At 39.9% G+C, this 12829-nt stretch overlaps 1 protein-coding gene across 1 annotated transcript in view; it reads left to right on the plus strand.

The window, feature by feature from the left end:
• The window catches only part of COG3 (component of oligomeric golgi complex 3), a 61725-nt gene that overhangs the window by 14833 nt on the left and 34063 nt on the right, over positions 1 to 12829 (plus strand). Inside the window, exons 7-14 of the mRNA XM_010854627.1 lie at positions 1 to 64; positions 759 to 884; positions 3638 to 3718; positions 5676 to 5719; positions 6187 to 6313; positions 6908 to 6999; positions 8114 to 8253; positions 9417 to 9577. The exon at positions 1 to 64 is cut by the window's left edge and continues 6 nt beyond it. Coding sequence (XP_010852929.1) covers positions 1 to 64; positions 759 to 884; positions 3638 to 3718; positions 5676 to 5719; positions 6187 to 6313; positions 6908 to 6999; positions 8114 to 8253; positions 9417 to 9577 — 835 coding nt within the window. The remainder of the gene's footprint in view (positions 65 to 758; positions 885 to 3637; positions 3719 to 5675; positions 5720 to 6186; positions 6314 to 6907; positions 7000 to 8113; positions 8254 to 9416; positions 9578 to 12829) is intronic.

The raw sequence follows: 12829 nt of genomic DNA on the forward strand, positions 1-12829 counted from the left end.
TAGTGAAGGATTTATACCTATGCTGGCCAAGTTAGATGATTGTATAACGTACATATCATCTCATGTAAGTCATGGTATTTCTGTATGTTTTAAAGAAATCTTGACATCTCTCTTACATCACTTCTTATGCAATAATTATTTCTTCCTAAGGGAAAATACATATCTGTAATATACTTGAAGAAAAATTGTGGTAAATTCTTATTCACTTTCAGTAGTGATGTAAAAAAGTGTTGTACTTTCAGCTGCTCTGGAAGCCCCTGAAGTAGAAAAAGGGTCTGGCTGACACAGCTTTATCCCATCTAACAGGGCTAGTGATTTGTTTAGATTGTTGACTTCCTATTTTGGTAGGTACTTCATTGAAAACAAAAATTATTACTTGGCAGGGGAAATGAAAGGACAAGCCCTTTGATGTAATCACCATCTCTTTCTGTCCACTGAGGATTTATAACTTTATTTATTTCACCCAACTCCAATCCTTTTCCTAGTTGGGCCTCACATATTAGCCTTGAGGTCTGTGTGGTACTGAAAATATATTTTGCTAAAAATGGCTAATATTTATTGAGCCCTGCTTTATGTCAGGCACAGGGAATTTGGCTATGACCAAGACAGTCATAGTATTTGTCTTCAAGGAGTGTATGACCTACATAAGACCTGCCTTTGAACTTTCTGTATAGCTTTGCATAAAGGTTGGTTTTCATTAAATGTTTGCTTTGTTAATGTTTCTTTCATATTTATAAATCTTTCCATTTCCTTTACAGCCGAATTTTAAAGATTATCCTGTATATTTACTGAAGTTTAAGCAGTGTCTTTCTAAAGCTTTGCACCTCATGAAGACATACACTGTGAACACACTACAGAACCTCACAAATCAGTTATTAAAAAGGGTGAGTTAACTGGTGAGGTGGGGGGGGGGGTTTGATTCGTTTATTTTCCATAACCTTAGTCTGAATACATAGAAGAACTATACAGAAAAGATCTTCATGACCCAGATAATCACAATGGTGATTAACCTGGAGTGCAAAGTCAAGTGGGCCTTAGGAAGCATCGCTATGAATAAAGCTAGTGGAGGTGATGGAATTTCAGTTGAGCTATTTCAAATCCTAAAAGATGATGCTGTGAAAGTGCTGCACTCAATATGCCAGCAAATTTGGAAAACTCAGCAGTGGCCACAGGACTGGAAAAGGTCAGTCTTCATTCCAAACCCAAAGAAAGGCAATGCCAAAGAATGCTCAAACTACTGCACAATTGCACTCATTGTATACGCTAGTAAAGTAATGCTCAAAATTCTTTAAGCCAGGCTTCAACAGTACGTGAACTGTGAACTTCCAGATGTTCAAGCTGGATTTAGGAAAGGCAGAGGAACCAGAGATCAAAGTGCCAACATCTGTTGAATCATCGAAAAAGCAAGAGAGTTCCAGGAAAACATCTACTTCTGCTTTATTGACTATACCAAACCTTTGACTGTGTGGATCACAACAAACTGTGGAAAATTCTGAAAGAGATGGGAATACCAGACCACCTGACCTGCCTCTTGAGACATCTGTATGCAGGTCAAGAAGCAACAGAATTGGACATGGAACAACAGACTGGTTCCAAATCAGGAAAGGAGTATGTCAAGGCTGTATATTGTCACCCTGCTTATTTAACTTATATGCAGAGTACATCATGAGAAATGCTGGGCTGGATAAGCACAAGCTGGGATCAAGATTGCTGGGAGAAATGTCAGTAACCTCAGATATGCAGAAGAAACCACTCTTGTGGCAGAAAGTGAAGAAGAACTGAAGAGCCTCTTGATGAAAGTGAAAGAGGAGAGTGAAAAAGTTGGCTTAAAGCTCAACATTCAGAAAACGAAGATCATGGCATTGGGTCCCATCACTTCATGGCAAATAGGTGGGGAAGCAGTGGAAATAGTGACAGACTTTATTTTTTGGGGCTCCACAGTCACTGTAGATGGTGACTGCAGCCTTGAAATTAAGACACTTGACCAACCTAGACAGCATATTAAAAAGCAGGGACTTTAGTTTGCCAGCAAAGGTCCGTCTAGTCAAAGCTATGGTCTGTCCAGTAGTCATGTATGGATATGAGAGTTGGACTGTGAAGAAAGCTGAGCACCGAAGAATTGATGCTTTTGAACTGTGGTGTTGGAGAAGACTCTTGAGAGTCCCTTGGACTACAGGAGATCAGACTGGTCAATCCTAAAGGAAATCAGTCCTGAATATTCATTGGAAGGACTGATGCTGAAGCTGAAACTCCAGTACTTTGGCTACCTGATGGGAAAAACTGACTCATTGCAAAAGACCCTGATGCTGCCTGAAGGCAGGAAGAGAAGGGGACAACGGAGGATGAGATAGTTGGATGGCATCATTGACTTCATGAACATGAGTTTGAGCAGGCTTCAGGAGTTGGTGAAGGACAGGGAGGCCTGGCGTGCTGCAGTCCATGGGGTTGCCAAGAGTCATACATGACTGAGCGACTGAACTGAACTGACTGAGCTCTGTTTTTTAACCTATTGTTAAATAAGAATATACGTTGCAACTTCATTTATAATAAGAAAAATGGCCATATATATTTGTCTGTCACGGTTTTATTTTCAAAGAATACATAAGAGTGTGAGAAATAATTCAGTACTATATGATAAATAATAAAAAAGATTCAGACTATTTCTCACTTAAACTTTTTCTTTTTAAAGAAAATACTAGGAAATACATCAAAACGATAAAAGTGGTTCTGAGTGGTGGAATTATAAATGATGGGTGATTTAAATATTTTTCTTTATAAATGATGGATTATTTAATTTTCTCTATTTAGGAACTTTATTATTGAATGCTTCCTAAATGCTTGGCATTGGACTGGGAACTGTACAGTAGTGAAAGGAGATAACAAGGTCCCTGCCCTTGTGGAGCTTATATTCAGGATAAATAATCAGTAAAGGAATAAATTAATCAATTAAAGATTGTGGTAGATGCTAGGTGGAAAATTAGCTGAGTGTTAGGTTAGAAAATAAGAGTGGAGCTAGATAGGATGGTCATTGAGCACATTTCTTTCCTAAAAAAAATAAAACCTTAAAGGTAATACATTTTATTTTTTAAGCTTACTTTCTAAAAATATGGAATATTTTCTTGAGCTTTCAGTTCAGAGCTACTGATTTTTGTATTGCATTTCATCATTCACATTGCTCTTAGCTTACAGAACAGATTGTATGATTTTTCTATTTTGCAAAATTTTTAATTTTGAAAACTATGGTACTTACTATGTGTTAGTGCTTTATATCTGAGCTCTGTAAAACGTTTGTGCATATGTTTTGTCTCCATTTAATGGATGCCCTGTATCTCAGAGAGGTTAAATAATTTGACCAATGTTCTACAGTCCGTAAATGACTGTGAATCTGAATTCAGTCTTTTTTACCGCCAAAATTCTTGACGCATAGGATAAATTTTAATTATGAAAAGGAGAGAGATGCAGCTCCACACAATTATTTTATATGTAGCAATAACAATATTTAGTCTTTCTCTCTGTAAGCTTTTGGTTGGTATATAGGCCAAGCAGGAGTCATATGACATGGTTTGTGTTATATTTTCTGAATAATTTTTTGTTTGCTAATTACCTGCCTTCTCTGTCCTCCGCCTTGTGTCTTTAGGATCCTTCATCTGTACCTAATGCAGACAATGCCTTTACACTATTTTATGTGAAATTTCGAGCTGCTGCCCCCAAAGTCAGAGTAAGTCTATTGACATAAAAAAGATACTGCTATGAAATTTATTTAGCCAGCCCTTTGGAAACGCTAATGTATGTTAGGTCCATTGCTTATACCAGAAAAATGAGCATGAATGAATGGTAGGCTTTGTCCTTCCACATTACAGCAGTATATGTTGAGGGGCTTTAAGCCCACAGAGCAGGAAACACCTAGCTCTTCTGTGATGCTCAAGGAAGGTTTCCAGATGAAGCTGATATTTGAGCTTAAAAAGCTTGAATTTAGGAAGACTTGGGGGGATTGATAAGGATGTTTTTTACAGAGAGAGCAACAGGTACAGGGAAGGTACTAGAAGCATAAAAGACATGTCTTTGGGGAGAACCTCATGTAATTTGTTGATGCTAGAACACAGACTTTAGTCGAGTGTGATGATAAGTGAGAATGGTGGCAGAGACCATCTCAGGAAGGGTGTTCCATGTCATGCTGGTTCAGGAAAAGCAGAGAACCAGTACAATATTTTAAACCAGTGTCATCCCAGATACAGCTGACTGGAGCTGGGATGTGTATCTTTTTTTATTGTTGTGAAGTTTCTAGAAAGAGTGGTCTGCTTTTGCTGACTTTGATCCCACTCTTCCTTGTATCCATCTTGAAAGTAAGTGGAAAGGAGTTTTTGTTTTTCAAAGCAGGAACTTGGTCTTGTTTAGAGAAGATACAGCAGCTAGTTGATAGTTTGAGGTTTAGATTGTGCCAGGTTGGTTGCCAGAGAAGGCAGTGGCACCCCACTCCAGTACTCTTGCCTGGAAACTCCCATGGACGGAGGAACCTGGTAGGCTACAGTCCATGAGGTCGCTAAGAATCGGACACAACTGAGCGACTTCACTTTGACTTTTCACTTTCATGCATTGGAGAAGGAAATGGCAATCCACTCCAGTGTTCTTGCCTGGAGAATCCCAGGGACGGGGGAGCCTAGTGGGCTGCCATCTATGGGGTCGCACAGAGTCGGACACGACTGAAGCGACTTGGCGGCGGCAGCAGCAGCAGCAGCAGCAGGTTGGTTGCTTGTTAGTCAATTAACAGTGATACAGTTTTGATTAGAAAAAATGGTGTAGGCATGAGGGCTCAGTAGTAAGTGGTATTTTTGGTCTGTTAGAAGTTGACAAAGTAAGGTGCAATAGTCAATGTTTTTCAGAATTTGGTGAGACAGGTGATACTGCTGATGGAATGTATTAATACTTAATTTCTTCCTCAAAAACATTTTAGCAGAATGGAACAAAAGTCTCTAAAAATATTTTATCTTTTCTGACCCAGTGCTGGGAGTCCCCAGCTGGGACTTAGGTATTATTATTGTATCAGCTTTCCAAGGTCAGAAATGGAATCTCAGTGTCGTGGGCTTGTTCTCTGGACTCAGACAGCCACTGGGAGTCAGCACTTAAACCCTCTAGTTTCACTTCAAGACCCGGAGCTCTTAACCACTGGGCTGATATTCTTAGAAAACAACCTTGATGACTAGCAATAGAAGAATGTCTGACTTAGAGTGCATCCACTCAGCAGGATATCAAATAGCCATGTAAAGTAATGTTTTAAATAGTATTTATAATGATGACTCACTGACTGTTTACTAAGTGCCAGGCAGTAGGCTAAGGCTTTTCAAACATTTTCATCTGATAACGGAAGTTATTTAATAAAAGGAAACTGTTTTAAAATATTAGTTTTTCAAAAGCAGATTGTAAAGCTGAATATATAGTATAATTCCAGTGTTGTTTAAAAAGGAAAACAACTGTGTATATACAAATACTGAAAGAAAATATTCTAAAATACTGTGATTTTTTTTTTTTTTAATTTTTGCGTTTTAGGTGATTTTTATGTTTCAGCTTTTTTGTATTCCCAGATTTTCTAACATGAGCTTCTTTACTGTTACAATCAGAAAGTAATTAAAAGTATAACTAAGACAGATGAAGTTAGTGAGCTTTTCTTTATTCCACAGACTCTCATTGAACAGATAGAACAACGATCTGAAAAAATACCTGAGTGAGTACCCACAGGTTCTTCAGTTTCCAAATTACCTTCCTTGAAGTGCTGTTTTTCCAAGTTTGCTGTGTCCTTGATGTTTTCTTAGCAATTACCTGTGTGCTATACCAGCCTTTTCTTGTGGCACACAGCTCAATTTGGGGAGCAAGGTCATAGACCTGACTTCATGAGTTTACAAAGCATTTTTTTCCCATATAGCTGGATTTTCTTCTCATTGAGGTAGATGTAGGACCACTACTCCTGGAAGATGAATCTTTCTTTAAAAGATAAAGGTTTTATTAGATCATTGTGATTTGTTTGCTTTTTCTTTATATACATAAACATTTCTAGTTTTTAATGTGGGCAAGTGATCAGTAACCATATATAACCTTGGGGGCTTGGCACCCTATTTTGGGATTTAAGATCAGATTTAACGTATATACCTGGAATCAGAAGTTTATGCTCCAGTCTCATTTGCTTTTCATCAGATACCAACAACTGCTAACTGACATCCACCAGTGTTACCTGGATCAGCGGGAACTCCTTTTGGGCCCCAGTATTACTTGCACTGTAACAGAGTTGACCAGCCAGAATAACAGAGACCACTGCGCCTTGGTGAGTTTCTGCTTGTTGTGGTTTCATGTTAAACCTTCTCTGAAGCTGTTCTGACACCCTAGAAACTGCACGTGGGTAAATAAGTTTTGGTCCCCCCATCAACAAAGTGACAGAATCTTTCAGTTTTGACAAATCTCACTTAGTAATTAGCATTCATTTGGGCAAAATATTCTAATTTTGATCTATTTTTTGAGCATGTGATTTACAAATAAGTATTGTTTTTTGAAAGATGAAGTTTCAGAGCTGGTGGATTTACGTAGACAGTTTAGTCTTAGCTTTTGCTGCAGAAGTGCTTTTTTATTTAGTGTGATTTTAATTCAGACGGTAGGAAAGTACATATAGATTCTTTTTTTACATACCCCCCTTTGAACTGGAAGAGTACTTTTCATTGTCAAAAGTTTAGAAAACGTAAGAAAATAAAAGTCATCCATATCCCCATTATGCCGAAAACCGTTTTCTGTTATTTAGGAAGTTCTTTTATGAATTATATATGCATAGTCTCTTTGTAAATAAAATGTTTGCTTTACTTCATGAGTGCTGGCTGGAGTCGTCATGCGCCTTTAATTAGAGGTGGTGTGTGCTTGTTTCCCACAGATTCGCAGTGGCTGTGCCTTTATGGTTCATGTGTGCCAGGATGAGCACCAGCTTTACAATGAATTTTTCACAAAACCAACATCAAAATTAGAGTATGTGGTACATGGACTCCAATTCTTGTTTTTAAGATTTAATTTGCTAATGGCTTATCATATAGTAGTACTCTAAGGCATGTTTTAATTTTTGTGGATATATGAACAGAGTATTGTTGGGTGAGACAGTGGCTATTTACTTTGAAATAAATTTGCAGCTTAAAGGCCAATATGCTTTCATATTTTTATAATTATGGAAACAGTAAGTTACAAGAGTAAGAATCCTGTATAGGCAGCTATTTTGGTATATGGAGCCGTTTATCTCCACTAAGTATAATAATTCTTTCTAGTTAAAAAAATTGTATGATTCTAACTCATGAGAGATACTTAAGAATGTAGATACTATTTAAAATCCTTTTTCTTATTTTTCTCAAAGTGTCTTTCAAACCCACTGTTAGTCACTTCTGGGTTCTTCATACTGGCGATTTTGACTCATAAGAATCCCAAGATTATGACTCTCATGATGGGGAAGAAACAAACACATCTCATGGTTTTGGTGAAAGACTACATATAGAAGAGTACGGTTGACAATGTAAAGACTATAGACAGCCTCACTTTTTTCTTTTCAAATGTTTAAAATTGTCAAAATACTAGGCACATGTCCAGAATACTTTGAGTTTTGTTTATCTAAATCTGTATGTATTCAAGAGTTTTGAACCAGTCTTTCCTGTGAAAAATGTCACCATTTGATTCATAGTGGTGTAGGTTATTTTATAGTGTAGGAAAATTTAAAAATAATTAAATTATTTTATAGTGTAGATTTTTTATGGTGTAGGAAAATTAAGTCTACTGAAATATATTGTTTTTGAAAAGACATGCACAAGATTATTGCTAATGTAAGTGAAAATTATAATAAATTGACTTTCAGCTGGGGCCAGCTAATTTGTTGACTGTGAGAATTGCTTATTCTGAGCTTTTTTATTGATTCTAGCAAAAACAGTTCAGAGAATTATTTTCAGCCTTTCACTTCTCATTATTTAATGTTCCCGCATATTATTTTCCAGTACATTTTCATTATTTTTATTGGCTGGAAGTAATTAAGGGTGACTTTTAAACTATTAGAAAATACTGAAAGGATTACTACTGGTAACCATGTTTCATTCTTTCATTTTAGTGAACTTTTGGAGAAACTGTGTGTGTCGTTGTATGATGTCTTCAGGCCATTGATCATTCATGTTATTCACTTAGAAACTCTGTCGGAACTTTGTGGGATTCTTAAAAATGAGGTGCTTGAAGATCATGTACAGAATAATGGTAAATGATAAGTAGAAATCATCATTTCAAAGATTATTTTAAAAAAATATTAATTTGGTTGCACTGGGTCATCTTTGTGGGGTGTGGGATCTAGTTCCCTGACCAGGGATCAAGCTCAGGCCCCCTGCATTGGGAGCACAGAGTCTTAGCCACTGGACCACCAAGGAAGTGTCCCAAAAGGTGGTTTTAAATTATATCTGTGACTCAGTGAATTTGAAAAAGATTATCCATTCCCCACCCCCCCACATCCCTATACAAATTTAATATATTTAAAACTTAGGTTGATGCCTTGTCTCTTTTTGAACCACTTTATCCTGTGACTAAAATAATAATGGGGAAAGAATTTTAAAGTCTGTATAAAATTAGTAATAAAATAATTGCAGTTACTGTTCTTTCTGGCATCTGAAATCCAGAGAGAACCAACCATTAGTTTTGTTTGGGCATTTCTAGTACACTGTTGGGGCTTCCCAGGTGGCTCAATGGTAAAGGATCTTCCTGCAGTGCAGCAGACCCTGGATCAGGAAGACCCCCTGGAGAAGGAAATGGCAACCCACTCCAGTATTCCTGCCTGGAAAATCCATGGACAGAGGAGCCTGGCAGGCTACAGTCCGCTCTGGGGTCACAAAGATTAGGACACGACTGAGCACACACGCCTGACTAGGGATTGAACCTGGACCCTTGGTAGGAGAGTGCAGAATCCTAACCACTGAGCCTCTGAGAAATTCCCTCATTTTATTTTTTTATTCATTTTTCCTTGTAAGAATGTTAGCAAGTCATTTAGTATCTGTGGAACTCAATTTATATGTAAAATGGGGATTAACTCAGTTAACAAGTTGCTTTAGCCATCTCTCAGGATTGGTATGAAGCTATATGAGATACCTTTTTAAAGTCACAGAGCACTTTAAAACTAAGATTTTATTATTCATATTAATAATAGAAGTTATTTCAGAGAGTCTCAGGAAGAAGATCTAAGGGCAAATTTATTTCCCAACTTTAAATCTGAGGAAATTGAAAGACAGTTATTTCAAAATAGAATATAACCACTCCCTGAAGCAAGACTGGTTTTTCCTGTTGTAGACAATTTTGTAATGTTTTTGCTTGTTTAAAGAAAGTATTTTCTAAATCTAAAGGAATGGGTGATTGCACTTTTGTTTTTAAATCAGCTGAACAGCTGGGGGCATTTGCAGCTGGCGTAAAGCAGATGCTAGAAGATGTACAGGAGCGGCTTGTCTACCGGACCCACATCTACATTCAGACGGACATCACGGGCTACAAACCAGCTCCTGGAGATCTAGCGTATCCTGATAAGTTAGTTATGATGGAGGTGGGTCTTCTTGTTGGATCTTTTACCCACCCCCACACATTTGGATATTTTATACCAAATGTGGTGAAGATAGGATATTTTTTTTAATTCTCATTCAGGATGCAAAATCAAGGGAAACTTGACGTGAAATCTTAGGAAATAACATTTTAACAAAACTGAACAGAAATGATTTGTTAGAGTGTTCTTTTTTTGGTCCTTCCTTTAAGTTGTATTTAGAAACATTCTGTTCAGTTATCTCTTCTTTTCCATTATGCATTCTGTTTTTAAGTTGAATTTGTGTTTTCTTTTTTGTTTGTAAGTGGCATCAGTTCATTCACTCAGTTGTGTCCAGCTCTTTGCGACTCCATGGACTGCAGCACACCAGGCTTCCCTGTCAGTCACCAACTCCTGGAGCTTACCCAAACTCATGTCCATTGAGTTGGTGATGCCGTCCAACCATCTCATCCTGTCATCCCCTTCTCTTGCCTTCAGTCTTTCCCAGCATCAGGGTCTTTTCCAATGAGTCAGTTCTTCCCATCAGGTGGCCAAAGTATAGAAACTTCAGCTTCAGCTTCAGCATCAGTCCTTCCAATGAATATTCAGGACTGATTTCCTTTAGGATGGACTGGTTAGAACTCCTTGTAGTCCAAGGGACTCTCAAGAGTCTTCTTCAACACCGCAGTTCAAAAGCATCTTCCTCGGCGCTCAGCTTTCTTTGTAGTCCAACTCTCACATCCATACATGACTACTGGAAAAACCATAACTTTGACTAGATGGACCTTTGTTGGTAATGTCTCTGCTTTTTAATATGCTGTCTAGGTTTGTCATAGCTTTTCTTTCAAGGAGCAAGTGTCTTTTAATTTCATGTCTGAAGTCATCTCTGCAGTGATTTTGGAGCCCCCAAAAATAGTCTGTCACTGTTTCCATTGTTTCCCCCTCTATTTGCCGTGAAGTGATGGGACTGGATGCCATGAACTTGGTTTTCTGCATGTTGAGTTTTAAGCCAACTTTTTTACTTTTCTCTTTCACTTTCATTAAGGGGCTCATTAGTTCTTCTTCGCTTTCTGCCATAAGGGTCGTGTCATCTGCATATTTGAGGTTATTGATATTTCTCCTGGCAATCTTGATTTCACCCAGGCCAGCATTTCACATGATGTACTCTGCATATAAGTTTAAATAAGCAACATGACAATATACAACTTTGATGTACTCCTTTCCCTATTTGGAACCAGTCTGTTCCATGTCTGATTCTAACTGTTGCTTCTTGACCTGCATACAGATTTCTCAGGAGGCAGGTCAGGTGCTCTGGTGTTCCCTTCTCTTTAAGAAGTTTCCACAGTTGGCTCCTAAGCCCAGCCCGGTTGGTCAGGTCCCTGAACTCTTCCACCAGCTTTGGGCAGCTCGTGCTCCGCAGGGTCTGCACACTGCTCCCAGGTGTCCTGTAGCAGTTTTGTACCGAACTTCCTAGCTTTTCACCCTGGCCCTCCTGTGACAATGAGACTCTCTGCAGCTGCCAGCCAGGCCTGTTTCCAGACCCTCCTCGGGTCAGACTTCTGTGTTGACTGTGGCCTTGAAGGTGATTCCAGGTTAGCTACCCCACTGGATGCAGCGACGGGAGCTTCTGACCCTCCTAGAGGATGAGGAGCCCGTGTCCGGAGTAATGCACAATCAAGCAAAGTAGGTAAAAGCAGGAAGGCAAGGAAGCAAGCTTGCTGGCCGAGACCCGCTCAGCCTGACCGTATTTCTCACCTTGTGCCTTTAGATCTGCCTGTTGTTTGTAAGTGACATAGAAGAGGATTAGTAACATATGAGCCACCAGAGTGGATGGTCACATAACCATGTGTCATGGTCTCTTAATAAAAATGTGTCTACTCAAAACTACACAGTTGCTGCTGCTGCTGCTGCTAAGTCGCTTCAGTGGTGTCCGACTCTGTGCGACCCCATAGACGGCAGCCCACCAGGCTCCCTCGTTCCTGGGGTTCTCCAGGCAAGGACACTGGAGTGGGTTGCCATTTCCTTCTCCAATGCATGAAAGTGAAAAGTGAAAGTGAAATCACTCAGTTGTGTCCGACTATTAGCAACCCCATGAACTGCAGCCTACCAGGCTCTTCTGTCCATGGGATTTTCCAGGCAAGAGTACTGGAGTGGGGTGCCATTGCCTTCTCCAAACTACACAGTACTCGTCTCCAATTTGTGGTCTGAAGACTTAGATACATCTCACTAATCTTTCAGTTACAAATGTATTTTCATTTCCTTTGAGTGCTGGACAGAGTTTAAATAATGCCTAGGGTATTAGTGCTAAAACAGAATTAGAACTTGGAGCTTCTTATTTTTATTGATTCATTTTTTGGAATGACAAAGTCAAGTATACTGCTGCAGGTTACAGCAGTGGAGACAGGACATGGGAAGGGGCGGGGTGGGGGAGTTGGTGGTGTCACCAGCTGTTCCGGGAAGTTAGTGATGGCAACCCTGGGCCTTGGCCTGTGCTGAGCTCTCAGCACCCTGGGAAGTCAGCCAGTCAGTGCACCTTGGACCTGCTGGTCACCCCCTCACGGGCCAGGCCACAGTAAAGCTGGAGGCACAGCCCAAAGCTCTAGGCAGCATGTCCCTCCTGCCCATGGGGTCACCGGCACAGGTCAGAGCACAGAGGAGGGCACCACGGAGATGACCTCTGCTGGGGCTCATAACCTCAGGAAGGTGTCTACCTGGTGAAGGAGCAGCCTGTCCCTTCTTGGTGGGGACCTTCAGCAGTGCCAGCTTCTTGGGCAGACTGGTGTTAGTGGGTCTGCTTCTAAGCCTGATGCAGGGACTTGTGCTCGCTTTCTCCTTCCTCCCTTTCTTCCCTTGTCTCCTTGTGAATATCAGTTTTTGTTTTCTAGATAGAGTACCTGTTTTAATAATTCTGTCTGATAGGATGTCAGGTGATTAAGTTTACTATGTACTCCCCATGCCCCCACCTTGGACTTCCCAGGTGGCACTAGTGGTAAAGAACCCTCCTGCCAATACAGGAGATGTAAGCGATGTGGGTTCGATCCCTGGGTCGGCAAGACCCCCTGGAAGAGCACGTAGCAGTCCACTCCAGTATTCTTGGCATGGAGAATCCCATGGACAGAGGAGCCTGGTGGGCTACAGTCCATGGGGTCACAAAGAGCTTGACATGACTGAAGCGGCTTAGCACACATGTATACCCCCTCCCAGTTTAATTTAGTGGTAGATTTGCTACGTTTATTCCGTCATCACATGGCCAGTGTCTTGAGTCTTTTCTTGTGTAGA

The sequence above is a fragment of the Bison bison genome, unplaced genomic scaffold (genome assembly GCF_000754665.1).
Source record: "Bison bison bison isolate TAMUID 2011002044 unplaced genomic scaffold, Bison_UMD1.0 scf7180017864345, whole genome shotgun sequence".
Taxonomy (NCBI): Eukaryota; Metazoa; Chordata; class Mammalia; order Artiodactyla; family Bovidae; genus Bison; species Bison bison.